Genomic DNA, 26,620 nt, shown 5'->3' with positions numbered 1-26,620 from the left:
AGTATACCCCCTATCCTTTGGAGTGGGGGTATAATGATATGGACCAGTTTTATTCAATATTTCAAGTAATAGAGAAAATTCCCTAAATCATCAAATAGTTTATGTTCATAAAAAAATGCCAACATTTAGAATTCATTATCTGGAATAATAATAAATGACTTGTGTTTTTTAATTAAAATTCTTAAGTATGTTCATCCAACATCATCTCTAAAGAAAACTGTGAAGATATATAAATAAAAAATACTTTTAATTGATTTTGCATACAAAATGACATTATTTGAACTTTGTCATTACATATGCAGTTATGTAAATGCCTTCACTTTTGCCTAGCATGCAAAAGAAGTAAATGTGTAGGTCATTTGAGCAATTCCTCATTTAGCTTTTTAAATAAAACGAGAAAATTATTTGATCTATAAATGACCCTTTTATTGCACAGTCATTGGATGTTTCATACAAAGTTTTATACAAACAATATGTACACTATACATAGTAAAAGAAATAATTTGTTAACAACGATCTTTCACTGATATTACTCGGAATGACAATCCATAATCATCAACACAAAATGAATAAGAGAATCAGATCTCTGTGTCTGTGAACACTAAGCTGCCTGACCAATTTACATATCAATATATATAGTCTCATCGCTGTCGGTTTTGTGCAGCCTCTTTTCTTGCAGCATCCTGTAACAGTTGTGTATCACATTCATCTGCTGGTAATTGGACATATCGAACTACAGACCCTCGAATGAAACAGTTTTTGACTGATAACTGAAATATAAAGTACAAAGTACTAAATGCATTAAACAAAATACATTTACAAAAGATAGTCACTTTAAGGTTGTTTTTACAAGGAAACCAGAAATTCAATTTCTAACAGATCTCTTCTTCATTCATTTACAAAAAGTGTGAGTTTTACTGATTTCATGATGCTTTATAGCATATATATATATATATATATTTTTTTTTTATTATATAATTGACAGTAAGCTATTGGCCCCTGCAAGGAAACAATGGTCCTCTAATTTTTTTTTTATTAAAAACCAAGTCAATATAATGCAATTACACACAAATATAGTATAACAACTTAGCTACACTATTTCCCTACCATATGTGGATATTTGTCTGGATCTGTTACTTGAATATCTGTCAACTTAATGTTCAGAAACTGGTCAACTGAATGTAATGTACCACATATACTGTAAAAAAAAATTTTAAAAATTACAGACAGCAATCATAAAATTAAGCAAAAGCAGGCTTTCAAAGAAAATTTTGTAAAAAAGATGAACATACATGAAAAAAAGAAGGACAGTTTTTAGTAACTTAAAGGATTTTTTGCCACGAAATATTCAGGGCTTATACCTACTTAACTTAAAAAAAGAAAAGAAAACAATGTGTATGCACCTACACAGAGGCCAATTCCAGGACAGAAAAGGCCAAGCAAAGCAAGGAAAAAACATTTTTTGTTAATTTTTTTTCTGAAAATGCTAGAACTATTCTTTTTCCTAGTTTTGGGGCAAGGGGCATATGCTGGGTCCACCCATGTGACTCCTTGATATGTTCAAAATTTGAAAACTTAGGATTTTTACCAAATATTTCTTTCTGGATTTTAGGCTTGAAGTACCAGTCTTTATAAAAATCAGACAAGAGGTGATTCATGCATGTCAAAAACCCTCTGAATTCAGTTTTATTTCTTGTTAAGAATCAGTTACCAACAATATAACCAGTCTTGGTATTTCATGTTGTTGCACTTTTGAGATAAAAATTATAAGTATCGTCCAGCCAATTCCAAGTGGTTGCTTCTCCAGGTGCGAAGCACCAATGAAAATTGATTTGACATAAAATGTCCGTGGAAAGGTAAACAATGATACGAGTAACTGATAGTTGTAAGATGTCACAAATGATTCAATATGACCAAAAATGGTAACTGTAGATTCTGTTTAGTCTTTAGCAAAAAAAAATTATGTTATGAGTATGTAGCCATTTTGTAAGTTATATCAAAGAGTTTCTATTACGAGTGATTTGATTGGATTTTGGATCCGGGTTAAATTTAGGTAACTCACTAAATGGCGCTGCACGATACCCGCTAAACATGAATGAGTGAAGTCAGGGGTTTTTGAGGAAGCGAGGGTGGACTCAAAACCCTGACTTGGGTGGATGGTGGTAGACAAATATATGATTTTCTTAAAAGGGCAGATCTGAATGCAGAAATGATTATCGTTACATGACAGTTTAGCATTTATAGACTGAAAAAGCATCATTTGTTTGGTGGGTTTTTCTACATCATGATTTGCTTAACCATTGGCAGTGTCTGAATTTTAAAAGGACTGTTCCTTAATAAGGGAAATAAGGGTTGTAAAAAAAAAATAAGGAACTTGAATTCCCCGCAAATTTTTTTTAATAAACTGATTCAAATATAATCAATAAGGATAGAATATTCTAAGTTTATTATATTGGAATGACAATCAAATGTAAACATGTTTAAACTTTTGAAAAATTTCTAGATGGTAAACGTATGATGAAAAATGATCAAACACAGAACTTTGTAGTTACACTCCTGGAAACGTTCCAATTTCCCATTTTAGCACATCGTTTTGTATTCGTTTAAACCCATGATAGGAGCTTTCATTTAAATGCACTATATGAGCATTCATTTAAACACACACTGGGAGCGTTTGTTTAAACACACAATTAAAGCGTTCGTTTGTTTTTGTACATTCATTATTTCCTTTATTCAACTGTTTAATTAATATATTTTTTGCTTTTATTTTTTGTTTTTTCATTAATTCTATTTTTTGATTTTTACTTTCTTCATTAATATTTGTTATAGTTATTATATTTCATCGTTGGTCTATCGTGCCTTTTAAACACTTGCTATGAGGGTTCCTGTATCATGCAGTTCAGCACGTGCTGAGAGCATTTGTTTGTCATGCGTTTAAATGCATGCTGGGAGCATTTGTTTATCATGCGTTTAACACAATAGAAACATTCGCTTATCATGTTTTTAATAATCATATGTGCATTTCTTTAGATAATTTTACCTTAAATCATTCTTCAATTCCACAACAACATCCTTGCCAACTAGAGACTTGAAAAATGAATAAAACAACTGAAAAGAAAAAGAAAAATTTAATTATAATACATAACTTGCAATATACTAAGGCCCTAAGACCAAAAAAATATATGTCTGTTACCTGCTACCCTACTTACAGTACCTTATTTTTTTTGTACCTACCATATTCATTGACATTTGTATGGCCATTTTGGCTCAAGCATTGTTAAAGTCTAGATTGTTTCCCCATCAACTAAATGTAAAATGTGTTATAAAATAATAAAAATATATTTTAAAATTATAAAATAATTTCCCTACCTACGTACCTAACTACCTACCTACCTTGGTGATATCAAGAAACAAGACTTTTTTTTTGCCTAAAACAGGGTGTGTGGAATCATTTTAAGAAAAACGTGTACAAAAATGTAGTCCATGTATAAAACTATTACACTGTATTTTCTTGGTGGTATCAAGAAACAAGACTCTTATTTGCAATGTATAAAAAGTTTAAGTACAGGTTTACATAAGTCATAATATAGTGCATGCAAGGGCGTCCATATCTGAAAAGTGCTAATGCATACAATATGTCCCATAAGTGATTTGAGAACCGATAACAGTAATGATTTGAGAATAACATTCACTAGTCAGGTAGTGATCTGATGGAAAACATTGATGGAAATGCCAGTACTTTTCAAAATATGTTTTAACTAAACCATTTTGACTCATTTCATAATTTTCTCAACTTTACATGCTACTATTTTTTGGGGGTATTTTTATGTTAAACCTAAGCTTCTGAGAGATTTCAGGCTGTTCAAAAATTGACAAAAATGTTTTTTTATAAATACAAGTATTTTTTTTTCATCTATGATGAATCTGTACTTGTATACATGTACTATATATGACATATTTTAACCATAGAATCCTGTCACAGAGAGAGTGAAAGTATAAGTGACCAAATTTAGAAACAAAAGGCTCTCGAAGAGCATGAATCACTCACAGCAAGTCAAGCCCTATTGACTAAGTAAGTAAAGGTATCATGCTTTGTTACCATGTTTGACAAAAAATGACTGAAAAAGAGCATCTATTAATGAATGCTGTAAGTTCAGTGCGCAAATGTAAGGCACTGTTAAATGTTGGAAATGCCTTCAGTATTTTTAGAACCTCTGGAAAATATTTGGGCAAGGGTCTCCACTGCCCTAATATCCCACTGGCATTAGCCCACTTTACACTTGTTGAAAAAAAGATCATAAAATGAAGTGGTTATACAACATTTTCATCATCACTTCACCTCAGAAAACCATATTTACCATATAAACCAAATACCATTGAAATAAAACAAGTGTATAAATTATATGTTTTTTAACATATCAAACCTTTTAAATAGTCAGTTTATACAGGATACCCTAGTGAACAATTAACCTTACTTTAATTAAATTTCATTCAATGGTTAGAGAGAAAAAGATTTTCAAAGGATTAGAGAGTAGGCAGAGCTTGTTACCTTTGGAACGGAACGGAGCAGAAACGATTTTTAAAACCGGAATCTAACAGAATATTTCAAAATTCCGCTGAAAAATTACTTGCCCACTACCCTTCCGTTCCAAAAGCAACAAGCTCCGCCTACTCTCTATTTCGGTTCAAAATGTCAACAAAACTGGGTCTCTCATGGAAAATTACCGAAACTTCAATAATAAATATAATTTTTGTAGCAAATTTGGTATCAGCATAAAGAAAAATGATTCCAGAATCGAACTAGGTAGGTGTGACATGCACAATTTCAACTTGAAAGTCGTTACAAGCGGCGATACTCCGCGGCACCACTAAATCTCCAACTTTTTGTATGGCACATCGTTCTGACCCCAACCCGACATATAAATATCCAAATGCAAAAGAGGAGGGTTGCAGGGTCAGAGAAAATTCAGACTACAGCTAGAGATCAAACCCACAACCTCTTGCACGCGAGGTGGGCATGTTATTGACACCAAAGCATTTAAGTGGAAGATAAATTTAAATATGGATGAGATAATAGACCGCTATGTTTATGCTGGCAGTTTTTGTGAGATCAACATACATGTAGTCAGTTAGTCACTTAGTGTTAACTGTATATCTAAGTTCTAACTCGAAGTCGGTTACAGCACGGAGAAGGCAATTATTGCTATCAATGGTCTGTAAATAAAGTTATTCGTATTTGATAGTACCGAAAATTGATGGCAACAAGTGCACAGGCAATTGTGTCATACGAAAAGGAAGGTGAGGGTTAGCCTATACTTTGCGTATACTAATTACTATGAAACAAGTGCCTGTGTCGGTGTGAGAATGTGTGCGCGAATATTAGCAATTTTCGGCGGCCGGGAGTAGAATTATAAATTGCTTTAAAAATAATGTTTCAGTTCACTGATATGCAAACAAAACAAATCTTTTCCAAATCTAAAAAAAGGGCTTAAAACATAAAAAAATGTCTCGTGGTTCATCGCCGGTTTCATTTTTACCCACCATATTGGATTCGATCACGGTAAACACGAGAGTGGTAAAATTGATTGCTTTTTTCTACCAAAATATGATTGTTTTAAAAGTTCTTGTTGAAGAAATAAAAAAAAAGATAGATTGTTATGACTTTAAGGATACTGTCATATATTAAATACTTGTACAAGGGTAAAATTTTACAAATCACGTGATCTCAAGCGAGATTTCGTCTGGCAAAGTGAAAATAGCATAATCACTGCAAGAAAATCAACAATGACTTCTGTTTTGACGCAAATGAATCAAAACGAATCTCAGTATGCTCCAAAACAGACTTATTTCAATCCATACGAACAAAACGGAGGGTAATCTATCACTATAGTATTGTTTGTAGTTGTAAAGCTGTATTTAGTACGTTAAGTGTCAGTGTTTGTAAGATGGGAAAATATCAGGAACACGCATGTCAAATCCCTACAAATCTAACTATAAAATATCACTCAAGGATGCTTCTTCTATTTGAAAAGACCATTATTTGATCGCTGCATCATTGGATTTCCTCAGAAATTTTTCAATAGAATCTTAGACATAGAAAAATGAGGTTTTCAACGTAGTTATCAGCCCTTGAAATGAAATGTTCATTTTCAATGCATTTCAATGAAATTGTAACTTAATGGTCCATCATGATATGGAAAATCATGTCTTTATTTCTTGATTCTGATGGTGTAAATAGTCAAATTACATTATCAAAATGGAGTTTTTTTTTCATACCATGTTTCACCCACTGTCTGATTCTTACAAAGACTGACACTTAACACAGTTCTAAAGTCTCAGAACTGCATGGTAGACCTTAATCAGTTTCACTGTGAAGCCAAAAAATCACAGGAGGTACATGCGAGAAACCTCTTTTCTGCCACCTTGTAGATATTATTTTGGACTGATAGAATTCTATAATATATTGTATGTTTTTTTGTTTTGTTTTGTTTTTTATTTTCTAGGACAGTTCTTGCTGTGGCTGGGGAGGATTTCTCACTGATTGCTTCTGATACCAGATTAAGTCAAGGCTTTTCAATTCATACAAGAGATTTACCAAAGACTTATCAGTTGTATGTTTTCTTTCTTTTTTTCAACAATTTACCAATACTTTTACTTAAGGCTCATCATTTCATTTCAACAAATATAACCTCAGTTTCACCGAAAATTTCCCGCTGACTACAGACAAACCTGTGAATCTAGAATAATTTTAAGGCATAGCATCCCGTAGATATGAAAAAGTTACATCAATTTTATGTAAAATTGTATCAGAGTCTGACTTGACTCCTGCTGTTTTAATTTTATTAAATCTGCATAGCATGCCAAAATAAACAAACACCTGAAATTCACTTGACAATGGTCCACTCATTTACACTGTTTAAATCACCTGTTGTGTATAAGTGGCTGTTGTCCTTCTACAGCATGTCAATGTGAATAGATTGATTGATTGATTGATTGGTGTTTACACCCAAACTGCAATATTTCAGCCATATCTGAGCAATGAACATGAAGTGGGTTATAAAATGAACATGAAATGAAAAATGGGTTCAGCCACTAGGATAGGGTTAACAAATTTTTATTGCCACTGGAAATGGGGAAAGGTGGGTAGGGTCAGGAAATTAAACCTCCTGTGGTGTCGACAAGGTTTCTACTCCTGTCGAATACCACAGCAGCGTTCTTTAAGGTGTGAGGAACGTGGTGCACTACTATGGTTTGCTGTCGGTTTTCTGTATTATGGCCTGATGACCCAGGCATGAAGCTTTCCTTTGTGTCCTCCCATGGGCAGAGCTTAGTTCTCCTCCAGGGTTCTGAGCGCTTTTACAACAAGCTTAACACTGCTGCAAGTCTATTCTTTTGACATCCGAAACTACACAGGGCTAATGTGAATAGAGTTTACCCTTAATACATAGGGACCATCTCAAAACATTGTCTCAACTTACATGTAGTTTATTTTGGCACTCCCTGCAGAATTGATAAAATCAAAACATCAAAAGGATGGCCAGTTTTTGATATAATTTCACTTAAAATTGATGTAACTTTTTGTATATGGGGAATGCAATGCCTTAAAATTCTCAAGTTAAACAGGTTTGTCTGTAGTCGGAGGGAAATTTGTGGTGGAATTTAGGCTATATTTGTAAAAAGGTAATAATGAACCTTAAGAAATAAATGGTGAAATGTGTAAAATGTTTTTAAATTATAGCATGTCAGTTCTTGATTAACTGTAGTAAATAAAGAATGTTTACATGTAAATGTCAGAGAGATTGATAAAATACATGCAGAATGGAAGTATAGTAATTGGATCCACCATCCTCATCCTTATATGATGTATGATTTGTGTTCTGTTGATTATTAATGAATTTTCAGCTATTGTTAATGGTAATAAAATAAAGAAGAAGTAATTCTTCAATGTAAAATTGTAAGTTATTACAATACTTAATAAAACATTGATGTGATTTCAGAACATCTTCAACTGTATTAGGAGCATGTGGTTTCCATGGTGATGTTTTGACCCTCACAAAAATTTTAAATGCAAGACTAAAGGTAAGCTATTGAAATTCAGTTGTTGATACAGATTAAGTCAGGATTAATATCTTCACAGTATATAGTATGTGATTTTTTCACAGATTTCTGCTCTTACAAATCCATATTTTTACCATTACTATTCTTGATTTTACTGTGTATTTACTTCCATTTTTTTCTGATTGCCTACTTTCTCTGTTGTTTCTTGTATCTAATCCATATAAATGGTACCCTTTCTCACAATAAGTGAACAATAGTCATAAAGTTTACCCAAGAACAATGTTCCCAAAATATTTCTTTTTAAGTCGTTAATATTGTTAATGACTTCTTGCACTCGTGATTTCAGTACTGTACATTCGTATATGATTTGCATGATCATATATTACTTCACCATATTATGCTGCTGATCAGTGCCATAGAACTCTCAATTATAGTTTCATATGAGATCAAAATGTACCTCTTAAATACTATATGTGTACATGTATTCTGCATGTGTTTTTGCTTGTATGAGAGCAGGAAGTTTATGTTAAAAGATGAAATGATCGGTTAGCATTGAACTTTCTGTAGCTGAGAAACACCTAGTCTCTGAGTTGTTTTGATTGAGAAACATTCAGGTCATCATGGTTACAAAGTCACCCAATTTTAGATAGAGCATATCGCAACTTTGCCTTAGGTTTGCCGCTCTTAGCCGATGGATGAACTGTTGCGTTACACAACAAAACTCAAAAGTTCAAAAGTAAAGTTGGTACATATAAAACATTATAACACAAGTTCTAATGAGCTTTTTAAACTGACATAAACTTTGAAACATTCTAAAATGCCATGTATAAGTTATTTTCGAAAAAGGAATACACTTACTGCAAAAGTACTATTGTTTCTGGGGTACCAATTTTTGTGGTTTTCGTGGGTAGGCCAAACCACGAAATTTGGTTCCCAATGAAAAGGAGATTTCCATTGATGTGTATACTGAAAACCTAAAAATCATGAATTCAAGGATCCACGAAATTGTGTTTCAACGAAAATTGGTATCCACAAATTAAAGTACTTTCACAGTATTTGCTAGTAATGTACAGAGTGCCATATGTCAAATGATGTGAAATGGAAAAGAATATGAATGTATATTATCAATCAAACTAAAACCTTTGAGTTTCAACTCAATTAAATTTGTGATTTTTTTTAATTCTGAACCAAGTCCATACAATGAGGAAATCACTGATTGATTGGTAGTTAAGTTAAGTAGAGCATTGAATTCCCCTGGATGTTGAAAACAAACTAAAATCAAAGGCATATAATAATTGACGATGAACGACTTTGAAGATTTCAGTCTTTGATTTTATTTCAGGGGCGTAGCTAGGCCTGTTTTATTTGAATGCAAAATTACGGCGAGGGGTCTTGAGGGGGGGGGTCGCTCAAGGTCCTCAGTGAGTCATTGCGTAAAACCTTTATTTCATCTTTAAAATGTGTGTTTTTATTTTTGTTACTTTTTCTGAAAGTATGCAACTGCATATTTGCATATAGGCAGCTACGCCCCTGTATTTAGTGGCTATATCATGACAGACATAAGAAATGACTAACTTTAAAGCAGTAATTTTTTACATTTTTATTCAAATTTGTATCAAGCATAGAAGTGATTTCAACAACCCAAAATGACACTTCAAAGGAAATATTTGACGATTGAAAATTAAAAATAGGGAAAATCCTTTTATATTTCAATTTTAATGTACTAAGAAATTAGAATATTCATATTTTTAAGCAGCTTAATTTTAAGTATGAATTTAGTGCAATTTTAAGTTTGCAACATTGAAAAAAAACATTTTTAAAACATTGACATTATGAAAGTCAATTTAAATCTATGATAAAAGCAGAACATGCTACATTATTGGTAATAAAACATTGATAAGAATTTGTGCGAGAACAAAATTTCTTTTATGGAATAAATTGACCTTTTAAAAAAAAAAAAAAAAAACTTCCATTAATTTAATTTTTGTAATTATTTTTATATATATATTGAAATCAATGTAAGATACAACAACTTCTGAGGTTTAATGAAATCTTTCGAAAACATATACATTTGTAATAGTTGAATCAAACCTGGCATGAAATTTTTATCATTAGAAAGGATTTTCAGAATTTTTGCTAAAAGTTTTTTTTTTCAAATTAGTTTTTGCCTTGCGAAAAATGGTCAATTTAGAGGTTTTTTTTTTTTAAAGAATTGTTAGCATCATCGTATTTTCTGTTCTTTTTTCCATTGAGCTTGTTAACAAATATTCCATCCTCCCATACATGGTAAGAAACTTGAAAATGTCCATCAAAGCATTGGGAATGAATGTGATCATCAAATCTTCTTAAGATTTTTGAATGAAAATGACATCATGCATCAACTATGTAACTGCACTCAAGATTTTTTGTGTGGCTGATGTCATCCAAAAAATAAACATCAAAATGAATGAAAATGCAGTAGTAACATTACTGATAGACAGGTATACATGTATCTCTTTAGTATCTTCAGTATTAAAAATGATTAAGAAAAAAACTGGTCTTTTATTTGTCAACCAAACAAGGTATAGGTTCAATTTGGAATTATTTTGAAATTTAGAAAATTACCCAAAAAACAATTTGTAAAACTAACCCTTACAAGGGAGTTCGTCATGCATGCATGGCTAAGGGATAAGTGCTATATAAATGCTTTGTAATAAATAAATAAAATAAATAAAATAAGGTTAGATGGATAACAAAAGGCATGAAAAGCTTACTAACCCCCCTTAGTCACAACAGCATGACATCCCTTGGTAGGGGTAAGTTTGATTAATAATTTAATTACTTATTTTCATATTAAATCCAGTATAATTCTAGTTATAAGATACATCTAACTAATACCTGGATTATCTAGAAGAGTAATGCTTTCTCATTGTCGGTTTTCAACAATTTATTGTCAATTCAGTCAATATAATGTCACTGTTTAATGTTACAATTTAAGATGTATGAACATGAACATAACAAGAAGATGTCTACAACAGCAGTAGCAGCCATGTTATCTACGATGTTGTACTCACGAAGGTTTTTCCCTTTCTATGTATATAATATAGTAGCTGGGCTTGATGAAGAAGGTAACTTCAATTATTTCAGTACTAACATTACAGACATTTTAATATTTGTCATTCTGAAAAAAAGTATTATTTGAATTTTTCTTGGGGTTTTCATCCTTCAGGAGCAAAATACCTCACATCACCGGTCTATAACTGAAACTTCCCTGCTATTTCTGAACACTGCACAAAAATATAGTCCAAATGTAATTCCTTTTATATCATTTAATTCCTCTTTTATAACAAGTAAATATGTTTCTTGCAGTAATGTGTCTGGAAGGATAAAATGTGTTAAATATTTTCATTTTAACACACTTCTAAGTCAAATTATCCATCCTGTCATTAATATTTTACCATTTATAAACAGGACAGTTCTCAATAGTGTTTAAAATGCAATGTATGATCACAGCTTTTTTTAACATCATATAAACTTTGAAATTTTATTCATGCTACAGTTTTCACAGGAATAAAAAAACCGCCAGTGTTATCAGCACTTTGATATTTTTAAATTTATAAAATGAGTTAAAAAAAAAGATATTTAAAACGTAATTTTGCTTATGGCATTATTCATGTTGGTATGGTTAGAGGGTGAGGTTAGTTATATAACAAAAAGCAAGGAATAGCTACTGATAACCCCCTATGTCATGATAGCATGGACTAATGCCTAAGTTTGTAATGAACCCATTGAAGCATGACAGAATTTGGTTATCAGTATTGGAATTTATCTTGATTTGTCTTAATAATGTTCTACTGAAAATAGAAGATACATTGTAAATGATATTTTAGGGAAAGGATGTGTATTCAGTTTTGACCCAGTAGGATCTTATGAAAGAGAAACATACAGAGCTGGGGGATCTGCTAGTGCTATGTTACAACCTTTGTTAGATAACCAGGTAAATTATTATAGAATACATCTTCGAAAGGATGCCAAACTATGGTTTTTTTTTAGCCTTTTATTTTGTGAGATTTTGGAACAGATTCTTTAAATGATTAGATCTTTATGTATGTAAACTAAGTTGACATGAAACAATTCATTATCCCCAAGAAATGCCGATTATCAAACTATTTCTTTTTCTATAAGCCTGGTTTTCTAGGGTATAGGGAACTTGTAGCTTTTCTGATAGGAGTTTCTAGTACAATAAGGACTTGTGCATTTGTTTCTCTATTTTGTACTCAAAACTATATACTGTGAAAGTACTTTAATTCGTGGATACCAATTTTCATGGATCAGGGAAGAAACACAGGTTCATGGATTTTTTAATTCATGGTTTTGAAGTTTTTACTATACACATAAATTAGAATCCCTTATTCGTTGAGAATCTAATTTCATGGTTTTGCCTACCGTCGAAAATTGGTACCCAACAAACAATGGTACTTTTATAGTAATAATCTATTAGTTAGCCCACAAGAAAAAAATGTTTCACAATTTACAACACAAAACTACACTCTCTTCCTATATCAGCTTTAAAACAGTTTCATGGAACTGAACACCTTTTCATTTTTCTTTCATGCAACAAATTAAAATTATCACAATGAACTATGGATATGGTACTTAACAATTATTAACTGTGCACTTAGATATTGTAAATATGATTCTAGTGACTAAATATATTTTTTTGACATGGTCTCAATTATGACAATTTTTGTACACCCTTTCAGATTGGTTTCAAGAATCAGCAAGGAGTAACTAAGACACCCTTATCTCTAGACAAAGCTGTCAATCTGGTGAAGGATGTATTCATATCAGCAGCAGAAAGAGACATTTATACTGGTGATGCTATTGTTCTTAATATTATAACAAAAGATGGAGTTAAAGTGGAAAAGTTCCCTCTCAGGAGAGATTAAATAAGACAGACTCATATTCTGTTTGATGTTCACCTTGATTCATATTTGTAATTGAAATATACATGAATACTTAAATCATCTGCTTTCTTCTTCAGCAGTTAAAATTGTGGCCCAAAGTCAAAATTAATACACCCGCGTACTTGAAACATTCACTGATATTACTTGACTGTACTTATATTATTATATGAAGAGTGAAACCTTTTTTCAGTTCATAAGCATTAAAGCTGATATACTTAGTCTATCATAATCTATAATATCTTGTTTAGGCCATTGGAAACAAAAGTTTTGGTCCACAGCTATTCAGATTGAAATTGTATTGCGCATTTAAGGATTAAGTAATGTGCCTGGCTTAGAATGTTTAATTTTGGTTCTACTTAGGCTATAGGTCTTGAATTGTTGAAACAATATTATAAGATGGATCATTTGTAGAAAAGTCTGTAGTCACCAAACCATAAGGTTTTCAAATAGTTAATACATCCTGGTATTAGTTTATAAACAAAGTATGGATACAACTTTTATGGTTATTTCAATGTCCTGTGATCAGGGATATAGTCAAGAAACTAGAGACTGAAAGAGAAACAACTGATATTATTAGCAACTGAAAACAAAGTTAACTCCATCAAAATCTGGGAGCATGAACCATGTGTTTGGTCAAGCAATATGCTTAAAGTGGCTTACGAGGCAGACAAAATGTGACACTAGAGGTTTTAAGCTCATTATTGCAATAGTAAAACTTATGAAGCTATTACCCATTTCTTCAAGTGAAATAGTACTGCCTGTATGATCTTTTAAATTAGTTTAAACATAAACCTATTTTTGACAAATATGTTGTCGTACCAGCAGACAAAGCCCAAAACAACATTTTTTTGTCTGCAAAATGTTTTACATCCAATATTTATTATCAGAGGTAGATGTAGAAAATAATAGTAGTGAGACCTATAAGGCTACCACACTCTACAAAGAAGAGATTGTGGAAAACCATAACTCTGTGCTATCTTCTTTTGGTCTCTACCAAGGACGATGATTGTGATTTACCATCTGTGTACTGGATTCCTAAACTCCACACGAATCTATACAAACAACGTTACATAGCTGGATTTGGAAAATGTACCACCAAACCTCTTCCAAAACTTTCAACTTCTATACTCACAGCTGTCAAAGAGGGTCTGCAATCCTATCACAACACTTGATACTCCTGTAGTGGTATTAATTCAATGTGGATCCTGAAAAATTTGAAAGATCTTTTGGAGACAATCAGTTCAAGACTATTATCAAAATATAATAACATTAAAACCGATGATTTTTCAACACTGTATACTTCTATTCCCCATACTCAGTTAAAATCCGGACTTAAAAACATTATACTTGTTGTTTTTCCAAAAAAGACGGTACACCTCGATACAAATATATATAGTTCTTGGTAGAGATTCCTCATAATTTGTAAAAAATAGTTCCAAATCATCTTCCAGATATACAGAAGAAGACGTTTACAAAATACTGGAATTTTTAATCATCATATTGGTCCAGTTTGGTGAATGCATTTTTTAACTAACGGTCGACATTCCAATGGGAACAAACTGTGCTCCTCTACTTGCTGACCTGTCCCTTCACTCTTACGAGGCTGACTTTATAGCTGATCTGACCCGATAGAAAGAATATCATTTAGCTAGATCCCTTAATCTCAGTTTCCGCTATAGATGACGTATTATCTTTAAACAATCCTAATTTTGGGGATTTGATAATCGCATCTACCCGAGGAACTTGAGATAAAGGATACTACAGACACTGTGAGGTCAGCCTCATATCTTGACCTACACCTAGAAATCGGTGATAAAGGAAAACTATTGACCAAACTTTACGACAAACGTGATGACTTTCCATTCAGAATTGTCAACTTTCCTTTCATCTGTGGCAACATCCCTTCAGCACCTATGTATGGAGTGTTCATATCACAGCTCATACGTTATGCCAGAGCATGCCGAAACTACGCAAACTTTTTGTATCGCGCTAGAATTCTAACAAATAGGCTTCTGGAACAGGGTAATGTTGCTACAAGATTGAAGTCATCATTACAGAAGTTTTATGGTCGTCATCATGCATGAACTCGTGGATCGCTACGGTGTATCCATCTGCGCCACGAAAACTGATTTGTTCAACGTGTCATAGTTTTCCTTTCCTCTTTCGTCTACCCCGGACTTGACTTTTTATGAGCAACTCAATGGGTGTTTTTAGAAAAGCAGAGGATGCTTACCCTACCGGTGCACCCGGTCCATGCTCCCAGTTTTTAGTTGAGTCCGAATTGCTCATTTGTTTTTGCTACTTTGTATTTATGATTACTCTTTTTGTTCCCCGCGACGTATCGCGAGGGGACATGGAAATGCCGGGCGTCCGTCAGCCCGACAACAATTTCCGCACTTTTTTAAATTATGTTTTTAGCAAGTAAGATTGTTTTTGGTAGGTAGTCTTATTATGAAGAGTTACAGATTGAAGTTCAACTTTGGTTACGGTGATTGATTTTTACGGAAGTTATGGCCCTTGGACTTAGAAAATTTCAGTGAATTTACAGTTTTCCGCACTTTTTTTGTAATGCTTTTACCAATTGATTGTATATTTTGTATGTAGTCTAACTATGAGAAGTTACAGGTAAAATTCGACTTTGGTTATGGTTGATTGATTTTTATGGACGTTGTGGCCCTTGGACTTTCCGTGAATTGTAAGTTTTCCACACTTTTTTCCTCGGGGGACATTGGAACGCTGTTCTTTTATCATAATGGATATCATTATGGTCATTTAGTTAACAATGCCGTCTATTAAAATGATTGAAGTCATGGAGTCTCATACTATCTTAAAAATGTTATAATTGTTAAATCTTGGAGAAACTTGAAAATTTAAGGATTAAAAGATCGAGACAATTTTAAATTTAAAAGCCAGAGTTTGGAACATGTGTACCAGCAGGTTAAGTGCCATCCTCTGAACTCTCAATCCCTTTGCTCATTTCATTTGCAGTCTAAAGGAAAAGTGTCTGTCCTCATTGGGGAACCCTAGCTGCTGCCAACTTGTTCATGATGACAGTCATAAAACTTTGCAAGTTACAACTTTAATCTTGAAATACCAAAACCTTTCTCTAAAAGCTTACCTGCAAGAACTTTAGTAGGAAATAAATTGTAGGAGTTCAGAAATAAACACTGAAGGGCGAAGGTGAGCCAAACAAGGTTTGCAGTAATTGTTTAACCCATAAGAGTAATTAAAACAGGTCTACAGATGGGTGAGACATGTTTGTCTCGTTAGAATACCGACTGCTTTTTTAACTTTAATTCATGTCGCCACAATCAGTAATTATACTCGTAAACATCAAACATTTTATTGATATTTTATATTCAGAAATATGCCATACTGAGGACAAGAATATAATCATGTATTTTTATGCCATTATATTCGTTAATTTAATTTTCTTATCAAAAACCCGTCCCTTTGTTTGGTAGTCCACTGAATCGAGGAGCTCAACGTGCTGGCTAATTGTGAGAAAGGCTTTTTTCCTTAGGTAATTCCTGTGGACATTTAGCCGTTTATGATAGGGTTGTATTGATTCTGCCACTTACCGGAAACCTCAGATTTGACACTCAATGAGGTAGATCACATTTGAGGTGTTGCAAGTAGAAGAAGAAGAAAAAATCTTGTATTTCTTAATGAATTTTGGGGAAATCTGGTCACAGATAGATTTATTTCATGTTATTTGTGCGCTGCGATTGAGTAATATGAATCACTGAATGTATCGTTCCTCTATTTTACTATCGATCTACGTAAGGCTAAGATCATTGTTTTCATGAAAACAATGGTTAAGAATATACCACTCATTGGAAAAAAGAAAATTTATTTCAGAAACTACAGGTAATTAAAACTAAGAGTTAATACTAATCCTACTTTATCAAGATCAAGAAGATATAAACGTAAGCAACTTTACAGAGTTAGTTATAAAATTGTCTTTTTAAACGTTTCTACTGTATCCATTCCTTTGATCAGATCAGAAGCCTTTTCTCCTATCATTATACAGGGAGCATTTGTATTTCCAGATGGTAAATTTCTCATGATGGATGCATCAGCTACTCTTAAACCTTGTATTCCTTTTACCCTAGAAAGGTAAAACAAATAAAATTTCATTCTCCAGAAAATGAATGCGTTTCAAATAGAAACAAGTACTTTCTTTAAATATGATAACCGACGCAATAAAATTTTGTTATCTTTTATAAGTTTGTACATTTTATTCAAGAAAATAACATATGGCAGGCAATTTCAATTTTCGATACAGTTTTCTCGAACGCCACTAAGTAATCGGTATTTGGCCAATCGGGAAACAGAATTGCGATCAGGTGACTTGCGTTTCAATAGAAGAGAGTTCTTAAGGTCAAAGGGTAAAAAGCAAAACTATACCGACGGCATCGAAAGAAAATAAATGGAAAATGTCTTGGCAATGCCTGACAAAAATTTGTTGTTAGTCAATCTATCGCATATTTGTTCACTATACCTGAGAAGAGGATCGACTACCGCTGTTTCATCTGACACATTTCCCATTCTGCTTGTTGATACAGGATGATGAATTGTTGATGCAAAATGTCTTAGAATGCATTCCCAATACAAATCACTGTCAAACATTTCATCACCACAAATACCATCAAAATCCACTCTGTTCAATGTAGCCCCTATCTCTTGAAGAGCTTTGGTTTCTACTATCTTTTGTGCTTGTCTAATTGCTAAAGATAACGATTTAAATGTATAATTATCATCTGTTTTCATTGTAGAAACAAACTAATTGTAAATAAACAGAAATTAACAACTAAAATCTTTAAATGAGAGAGTAAAATCAAGTTCAATATCTGCTATGAAAGGGAAATAATTCACAGGACAAAGATTTAAGCAACGAAATCGAGACAAATATAAAATAAATCTGTTTCAAAAGCTTATCTGTCCGAAGTGTCGCATAATAATGAAGCAAGTCAAGCTCTCTTGAATGGTAAATTATTTAAGAACCGAAAAGTCCATTCACAAGAGCAAATTGAAATATGACAATATAAAAGGTAATATCTTGTTTATCTTGCAGTTTTGTAATTTTCTTACCCGATTGCTCAGAAATCCAGAACAGAGTATGCGGTTTCATGTTACCTCGTATAGAGAGAGATGATTGAGATCATCAGAAGAAAGATGTGATATTTGGCGTAAATTATCATATCGGTAAGTGAATATTTGGCAAATTGATATAGAGATCACCAATTGAAAAAACAAAAACAAAAACCAGTCAAATGTCGTAGAAAATAATGGCAAAGTTTCAACAATAGAAAAAAAGCAATGAAAACATGCATAAATTAACCATACACAAATTACCAAACACTACAACAGAACAAAGAACAAAGAAAAAACAAAAATAATAATAATAATAAACGAAGAAAAAAAAAACGATTTTGCGTCACTATAAAATCTCTCTCACGCTTCACTCAATACAAATGAAAAACATTCATATTCAAATGTTGGAAATTGCGGTTTTTCTGTTTTCTTGATCAAATCAAACAAAGCAGTCAGGTGTGTTTTTTTTTAAAGTTAAAAGGCTTTTCCAGGAAGAATTTGGCAATTTTCCATGAAACAATTAAATAAATTAAGCTGAATTATTCAGGTACTTTATACTCTCTGTAACATTGGATAAAATGAATTGAATATGTAGAGGTTAAAACTATACGACTTTGGAGGGTATAGATTGCTAATGTAAGTTAATTTCGAATTTCTCTGCGTTGGCTTCCATTTTTGGTATGCTTGATTTTACTATCTCAGTTTTCTTAATCTTGATTGCTCTTTTTGACTAGAAGTTTGAATATGATTTCATCTATATGTTTTTCTAAATTTCACTTAAAATCGCCACCACAACACGAGCATACTATAGCTGAGTAAAAGAAAAACTCTCAAATTATGAATTATAATAAAAATGACCTAGACGCGACACCATATTAACTTTACAACGACTTCCACGACTTCCACTGTAATTTATACTTGCTATAAATGATTTTATATCATCAGGATGATGAAGGTAGTTGGGATCAATTAATGGATAATCAAATGGATCTGAACTCTGAAGACTCTGGGGACGCCCCCCCCCTCCCCCCTGCTCTTACCACGTGATAGTATAACAATAATACTAAACTCGTCTTCCCTAGCTCTTGTCTTCATTTTTTTAAGAATCTAAAACAAATAATGTAGATTCGATAAGCCGATAACGATGACTTCCACTATGATTTGTACCTGCAATGATAACTTTGATATCACCAGGATGATTAAGATAAAGTGCAAGTATTTGTAAGAATCAGGCAAAATGGCAAAAATCAGAAACATGCATGTCAAAATCCACCGTTCTCACAATGTAATAGCTCTAAAAGATGTTTTTTTTTTCTATTTGGAAAGATCATTATTTGATCACTGGCTTTGGTCAGAAATTTTTCAATAGAATGTTAGAAAAATGAGGTTATCTTCCCTTGAATTGTTCATTTTCAGTGCATTTTAATGAACTCAATGTGCCAACATGATATAGAAAATATTGTCTTTTTTTCTTGATTTTGATGGTGCAAATAGTTAAATTACACATTCAAAGTGATGTTTTTTTTTTCATACCATATTTTACCTACTGCCTGATTCTTACGAAGACTGACACTTAAGAATCAAATGGATCTGAACTCTGTAGACGGATTGTCCCTCTATTTTTACCATGTAATAATAAAACACATCATCTCTCATGCTCTCACATCATCACGATGCCATCCAAAGTACTACATCCCAAATAAAATGAACCATTATGGCATGCCAAAGTGGACAAAAATTAATCATTTTTTAATATTAGAAAAGATTTTTTAATATTAGAAATTCAATTTGTAATGTTAAAAATTCATTTTCTAATATTACAAATTGAATTTGTAATATTAGAAAATGAATTTGTTATATTAGAAATCAGTCACATTTTTTAATATTACAAAATAATTTTCTAATATTAAAAAAATCGTAACTGAATACGACAAATCCATTTTCTCATATTAGAAAATCAATTTCTAATATTCAAAAATAGTTTTTTAATATTAGAAATTCAATTGAGTTTTTAATATTAAAAAATGATTTTTTTTAATATTAAAAAGTGTTTTGTGATATAGGAAATCCAATTTGTAATATTAGAAAATGAATTTGTAATTTTAAAATGTCATTTTTTTAATATTAGAAAATGCTCATTTTTGTCCACTTTGGCTTGCCATAAACCATATAATTTGGATCTACTAATAGTTGCAATGCAGTCATATGTTTTAATCATTTTTTTAAATGATTAAAAGCTGAAGAACAAAAATTATGATTTTAGCAACATGTTGACAAAAACAATTACAATTAGTAACGGAGCTCATGTTTTCTCCTTTTCAACATTCGAGTACAAAATTGGAAATTGCCAAAGGGAATATCTCAAAGGTCTTTTTCACGAATAAAAAATTTTAAGTTCTAAAAAATCCTAAAATGGCGAATAAGAAAATGATTGTTTGATGGGCCCTTGGTTCCTCTCGACCCCCACCCCCTCCAAAAAAAAATCACAATCCTTCCTCAAAAGATGCTTCAGGTTTTGTTAGCACTAAAATATTTTATTTGTAAAAAACATCTCTGAGATGTTTCCTATAACAATTTCTAAATTTGCTTTCCAATTTTGAAAAAGAAAACAAAGACAATTTGAGCTCCTTTCACAGTAACTCATGAAAACCGTATGCTAAACTTTGATGATCATATATTATACAATGAACGGTTACTACATATGCAATCAAGAACGCAAGTTTGGTCTGATTAAGTAGAAATAGGATTGACTGCATGCCCTACCTTAATGAGAACTTGGTGATACATTCAAAGACATACCTCATTTTTTATATTTAATACGTAACTATATTGTATATAGTCGTCGTCTTGTCCCACAGCAAAAAATACAAGCTGGAAATCAGGACATTTCGAACCAGTGTTCTCTGTCTCTTCTGTATGACCAAATATATGGGCTTCCACTCCACAGGGAGAAAAAGAGCCTAGAAATTTTTATTTGTTCTATTTCAAAACACTAACATTAAAATATTATTAATTACATTCGTGTTTAAAGCTGTTTACCAAAATCTTTTAGGCATGCAGTGGTAAAATATAAACTGGTTTAAATTATTTCTCCACTAAAGGTGGGCCTTAGCGAGCATGTCAAGATCTTACTTGTACAATATCGAGTGGAGAAATAGTTTAAATCAAGAATACCCGAAGAAGAATCGGTTTCTCCTATGAAATATGTAATATCAACGCCACTTGATGAATTCAAAGAATGTTACATACATATCTAATCACCGGTTTATAATGGAAGAAACATCTCTGTTTTGCTAATGTAAGTGTTTTTATCAATATTACATTTTATATTCAAAATCCGTCATATTTTCTATCAATTACCTTAAAAGAAATGAAAGAACAATGCGTTAAAATCTACCACAATTACGAACGTTCTGTAATAAAAATAAAAATGTATGAAATAAAATGATTTGCAAATCAACCAACTCAGTGAAAAAGAAAAATGTTAAAAAATAGATGGAATAAAAAAAGCAATGGGTTTCACCCGAGTTGTACTGACCTTTCCCGGTTATTTCGTAATAGAGTCTCTGACTGAGTGAATTGACATCTTTAGATGAAATAGAATAGGACTGATTCATTCTATACATCATACCCATGAGCATATGAACTTGTAAATTTTTTCTCCCACTGGTGAATTAGCTATTATTGGTATCTGCAAAGGTCAATATGAATCCACAAACTGTTTTCTTAAATGTTTCAAGTTTCTGAAATTGCTTATCAACACAGCAAAGTCTTAAAAGTGAATCATTATTCTTTTTCACCGTTCTTGTCGACATCACTGTTGATTAGCACATTACCTTTTTTTATCCTGCAATGAGGTTATTTGTTAAACGAATAAAGGTATACGGTATTTTGCTGTATCCGTACCTTAGCAGGTTATCGACTTTCTGGCTCCTCCCACTCACGTGATCGGCAGCGGAACTACTTTTTTCTGGTATGCGTTAATTAATCATGGCCGCCACCATAGATACGATATAAACAAATTGCGATTGCGTATCTGGTTAATCTTTTTTTTTTTTTTTTGCTGTTTTGTTTCGTTTTCACCTGAATGAAATAGAAGATTTTATGTAAACCAAATAATGATTTTGTTTGTATTTTTCCACGTCATATATATGGCAAATCCCAAATCTCGTTCAGATTTGATTCCTTATCAGTTTGTAGACGTCTTCCCCTGTCATTTCAGTCATGTCGGACTCGGAGCAGAGTGTCCGTCACAATTTAACATAAACTGGTCCCCACTTAAAGAAATTGAAGCATTACAATATGATAAAACTCTTTAAGAGGCAAATGACCAGGAAACTGTTATGGTCTTGGATTTATTATTGCCTAAACCCCAAGATAATGAATCAGAGGAACACTACATTATAGATCTGCCCATGCAACTGCCTCCTCATATTCAAAAATTTCAAATATTTCAAATCCCAAAGAAACTAGTGCACAAATTTCGACCCCTGAACTCTACTGCCATATACCAAACAGAAACAAGTCAGCTTCCACCTTCCTCGCGAAATTCAAAACTTAAATGTTCTAAAAATCGACTTTACAACATTCAAAATATTTGTATTTATTGTTCATTTTACTTATTTGTCTCTTGGAATTTTGATACATTGCTTATTTTCTTCAAACAGCTTTGACGGATTATATGGTGCGGATTGAATTTCAATGTTTACTGAGTCATGCGCCATGCGTATTAATTTGTTTCTTCGGGTTTAACGATCGGGGCTCCTCAGGGGATATGCATTTTAAAATTTTATTTTTAAAGTGTACACACGCACAAAACTACTAATATAACAGGATAAAAACAATATAGGTACATTGTCAAAAATTATTGAAGATATGTGTATTTGGCTTGGAACGGGGGAAATAGCTCGGCGGAGCCTCGCATTTCCTACCTGTTCCGTCGCCTCATCACATATCTTCAATAATTTTCGACAATGTAACTATATTGTATATAAGTACTTCTCTGTCTAAGAATCAGGCAAAATGTATATAAGGTGTGGCACATGAAGAAAAAAAACGCAGAGATTTCATTGCATTATCCAAGTATTTATACCTCATAGATGCATTGAATATATATTTGAGGCAAAAAAGATCAAATTGAGAAAAATGATGTGCCACCCATTGCCTGATTCTTACACAGAATGGTACTTAAAAGATTTTTACAGTTGGTTTTGTTACTTTCTAAACTTTACTGAGAATTGTTATTCAAATCTTAGAGATGACTTGTTAGAAAAATAAACTAAGCTAGAAAATAAAAAAAAAGTTTCCAAAGAAAAGATACATGAATCTACAATTCATTTTGCAACACATATTAGGAGTAATCAAGGGAACCAAGATTCTTACGGAAATTAAAAGTACGTAATCAAGAGGTAAAGACCAGACAGGGAATTCACACACACACACACACACACACACACACACAAAACAAAAAACAAAAACAAAACAAAAACAAAAACAAAAACAAAAAAAACAAAAAAAAACAAAAAACAAAAAACCCATAAAATAACCAAAATGATATGAACAAAGAAACAAAAGAAAATGAGCAACTCAGACTCCACTAAAAACTGGGAGCATGGGCCAATTGCACCGGTTAGGTAACCGTCATCTACTTTCCTACTTTCCTACAAAATTTCTTAACATCCGCCGAGTTGCTCATAAGAAGACAATTCGCTTCTCATGGTGCAGGTGGATACAACGTAAAGATCCACGAGTTCATGATAACGACAAAAAAACTTCTGTAGTGATGACTTCAATCTTGTAGCAACATTACCCTGTTCCAGAAGCCTAATTGTAAGATTTATAGCGCGGTACAATACGGCTTGCTTCGGCATAACGTATGAGTTGTAATATTAAAACACCATACGCAGGTGCTGAAGGGATGTTGCCACATATGAAAGGAAAGTTGACAAAGCGAAATGAAAAGTCATCGCTTCTTTAGTATAGTTTGGCCAATAGTTTTCATTTTTCCATTGATATTTTAATGTAGCATGCATTTAAGTTAAGTTTTTCAGCTAATTTTCAGGATCAGCTGATTGTGTTTCCAAAGTTTTATTACACAAGTTGTGTTCCTACTATTAGAAAGGACGAAAACTAAGTCAAGCACATACAAAACATCTAATTATAATCATTAGATATATTACCCTCCAACAAGTATTGGGCAAAAAATTGTGAGATTTGTAACAAAAACAAAAAAGAATAATCACGAACTAAACATGTGTGGTGTTACTTTTTCAGAAACTTATCATGATTCGTTTTAAGTGCGGCGTAAGGCGTATTACAGTTTAAGATGATAATCTTATGTCTTTAGTTCTTAAGTATAGGTTATAATCCAATGATGCAATTTTTAAAAGCTCATTAAGTACTACTCTGTCTAAGAATCAGTCAAATATGTATGTTAAGTTTGGTAAATGAAGAAAACAAGAGGCTCTCGAAGAGGCTGAATCGCTCACCGAGCAAACCAAGCCCTATTAGTTAAGAAAGTAAAAATATCATACTTTGTTACCATGTATGACAAAAATTGCTGAAAAAAAATATATTACTCACGGTTAAAAAATCCAAACGGTCATTTTCTTTTTGCAGGATGCCCTAAGAAAAAATCACGCCTACTTTCATTGAATACTGTACTGTAGTTTCTGAGGAGAAGATTTTTGAAAGTAATAACATCAAAAACAGCAAAACATGGCTATAACATGGGTGGATAGATTTTCACCAAAATTTGACCACATATATATCTCATCATGCTAAACACTTCTACCTATGTCAGAATTGTGTCTAAACCTAACGGTTCTGGAGATATTTGAGTAAATCTTCTGTCTAACCCCATTTTTAGTAACAGCGGTCATGTTTTTTTTTCACGAACCGTCATTTTGTGCATGATGCCCAAAGAAACAATTATACATACTTTCAACAACGGCGACAGACAAAGACGGGCGGAAAGTGATGGCAATACCTCACATAGCCTACAGGCAGGTGGGCTTATAAAATGGGGATTTGTTTTTCCGTATTTGAGTATTTACACCTCATAACCTCCAGATAAAACAACAAATGTTTGTAAGGTTTGCCTTTTTAAGATCTTGATAAGTCAAAATGTACTCGCACTTTTTTCCTATATAAATTGTCAAAAAAAGTCTACATCAAAGATGCTTAGGGAAAAAAAAGCTTTTCGATTGTTTTAAAGATTATTGAATAAAAGTGAGGCAAAATGACCTTATTGTGAAAAATGATGTTCCAACCATTGCTTGATTCTTACACAGAATGTTACTTAAATAAGATTGAATCAAAACTGATTTATTTCTTAGTTAATTGAATGAAAATTGTGAAACTAATTGAGATTTTACAGAGAGTCAAAGATAAGTCCATGCAACTGATTGCAAATACGTTTCAATATATTCAATTTTGTTTTTAACATCCGAAAATGCATGACAATTAACAATTTTGCATCCTCGCACATTATATTGAAATATAAAACATATCAACCCTTTTCGAAATTTCTGTTCACAATCAACTGTTTATTAATGCCATGAATATGTGTGGATGATAATCGTACATGATTTGATAATACATATGCAGTGTTATGGATGATATATATAACATGGCAAGATTCAGATTGGAAACCTTTAAGGTAAATTGTTATCTATAACCTGTAATGCACGATAAATAAGTATTTATTTCATTAAAAGTTGTGTCTAGAGGCTTACCAATAATATAATCATAAGTTGAATTAAGAGAGACATTCAGTGCGTCATCTGGATTGTGTTTTCTCGTAAACCACAATGAAACAGCAAAAATAACAACAAGAACCGCTGTTGACCATTGTGGCATCTAAAACACCAAAGTTATTGAAAACAATATCGTACTTACGTAGCTATAATTCTTTGTTTCGTTGTCTTGCGGTAAATATATTACGTGAAACAAGTGTAAAACAACATTGGCGAAAACACAACCAGAAAATAAACAAAGACAACAGAACAGCTTATCCACACAAATGAATTAAACAAATCAGAAGAGTTGAACAGTAGAAATATAATAGAATATGACATTTTTTATAATGACATTGTTTCTATTTTAGTTCGTAAATGGAATTAAAAGGGGTCATAGATTATGCAAGAATTCCAATCATATACCATATCACAAACTTCGATATATTGCACAAATATTTCGAGGAGTACCCTCTCATAAGCAGCATTTGAATACACAAATAAAATCATAATATTAGATATACAGTCTACTTACAATTGATGAATTATATCGTCATATACCACACAAAAACTTAGTTTCAAGATTACGTCAACACCTTTTATCACATTTATCGACCTTTCAGTACTAGAACAAGTTTAACAAGTTAATATTTGCATTTTATATTTTGGTATAACCAGTTAAGTATAGTATCTAAAAATCAACTATCAATTTTATATCAAAGCACCTTATTTCATTTATCTTCTAATCAGTTTTGTGTATAAATAACAATGATAAATAAAAGA

General features: G+C 32.3%; 3 protein-coding genes across 6 annotated transcripts; 1 reads left to right on the top strand and 2 right to left on the bottom strand.

The window, feature by feature from the left end:
* Positions 1–401: 401 nt before the first annotated feature.
* On the bottom strand, positions 402–5,608 carry LOC148611926 (U6 snRNA-associated Sm-like protein LSm2). Its single transcript, XM_088592943.1, has 4 exons — positions 5,542–5,608; positions 3,041–3,108; positions 1,108–1,198; positions 402–770 (listed from the first exon to the last, which is right to left on the bottom strand). Exons 1-4 carry the CDS (start codon positions 5,542–5,544, stop codon positions 642–644), a joined length of 291 nt encoding a protein of 96 aa, XP_088449069.1. The 5' UTR covers positions 5,545–5,608; the 3' UTR covers positions 402–641.
* Positions 5,609–5,713: 105 nt separating this feature from the next.
* LOC148611925 (proteasome subunit beta type-1-like) lies at positions 5,714–13,061 on the top strand. The gene is made up of 6 exons (XM_088592941.1): positions 5,714–5,873; positions 6,504–6,611; positions 7,998–8,079; positions 11,036–11,165; positions 11,928–12,034; positions 12,801–13,061. The coding sequence occupies exons 1-6, from the start codon at positions 5,785–5,787 to the stop codon at positions 12,984–12,986; spliced, it is 702 nt and encodes a 233-aa protein (XP_088449067.1). The 5' UTR covers positions 5,714–5,784; the 3' UTR covers positions 12,987–13,061.
* Positions 13,062–16,840: 3,779 nt separating this feature from the next.
* LOC148611924 (uncharacterized) lies at positions 16,841–26,620 on the bottom strand. Of its 4 annotated transcripts, none has more exons than XM_088592935.1 (6): positions 26,373–26,620; positions 21,640–21,792; positions 20,901–21,061; positions 19,142–19,208; positions 17,509–17,734; positions 16,841–17,115 (listed from the first exon to the last, which is right to left on the bottom strand). In XM_088592935.1, exons 2-6 carry the CDS (start codon positions 21,740–21,742, stop codon positions 16,956–16,958), a joined length of 717 nt encoding a protein of 238 aa, XP_088449061.1. In that variant the 5' UTR covers positions 21,743–21,792; positions 26,373–26,620; the 3' UTR covers positions 16,841–16,955. The 4 variants fall into 4 exon arrangements, with proteins under 4 accessions (XP_088449061.1, XP_088449064.1, XP_088449063.1 ...); XM_088592938.1 differs by lacking the exon at positions 26,373–26,620 and adding an exon at positions 25,838–25,938; XM_088592937.1 differs by lacking the exon at positions 26,373–26,620 and adding an exon at positions 24,684–24,715.

Source organism: Perna viridis, chromosome 7 (assembly GCF_037379345.1).
Source record: "Perna viridis isolate PV_CMFRI_1.1 ecotype Kerala chromosome 7, ASM3737934v1, whole genome shotgun sequence".
Classification (NCBI taxonomy): Eukaryota; Metazoa; Mollusca; class Bivalvia; order Mytilida; family Mytilidae; genus Perna; species Perna viridis.
The sequence above is the reverse complement of the archived record's forward strand: the minus strand, read 5'-3'. Positions and strand labels throughout refer to the sequence as shown.

Coding starts and splice junctions, on each gene's coding strand:
- LOC148611926 (XM_088592943.1), bottom strand. Junction 1,199..3,040: donor GAATTGAAGAATGATTTAAG/GTAAAATTATCT, acceptor TTTTTTTTACAG/TATATGTGGTACATTACATT. Junction 771..1,107: donor CAGACAAATATCCACATATG/GTAGGGAAATAG, acceptor TTTATATTTCAG/TTATCAGTCAAAAACTGTTT.
- LOC148611925 (XM_088592941.1), top strand. CDS start 5,785: ATGACTTCTGTTTTGACGCAAATGAATCAAAACGAATCTCAGTATGCT. Junction 11,166..11,927: donor AGCTGGGCTTGATGAAGAAG/GTAACTTCAATT, acceptor ATGATATTTTAG/GGAAAGGATGTGTATTCAGT. Junction 12,035..12,800: donor AACCTTTGTTAGATAACCAG/GTAAATTATTAT, acceptor ACACCCTTTCAG/ATTGGTTTCAAGAATCAGCA.
- LOC148611924 (XM_088592935.1), bottom strand. CDS start 21,742: ATGCTCATGGGTATGATGTATAGAATGAATCAGTCCTATTCTATTTCA. Junction 17,735..19,141: donor TATTGTTATACTATCACGTG/GTAAGAGCAGGG, acceptor CGTTATCTTTAG/CAATTAGACAAGCACAAAAG. Junction 17,116..17,508: donor GTAGTCGATCCTCTTCTCAG/GTATAGTGAACA, acceptor TTACCTTTCTAG/GGTAAAAGGAATACAAGGTT.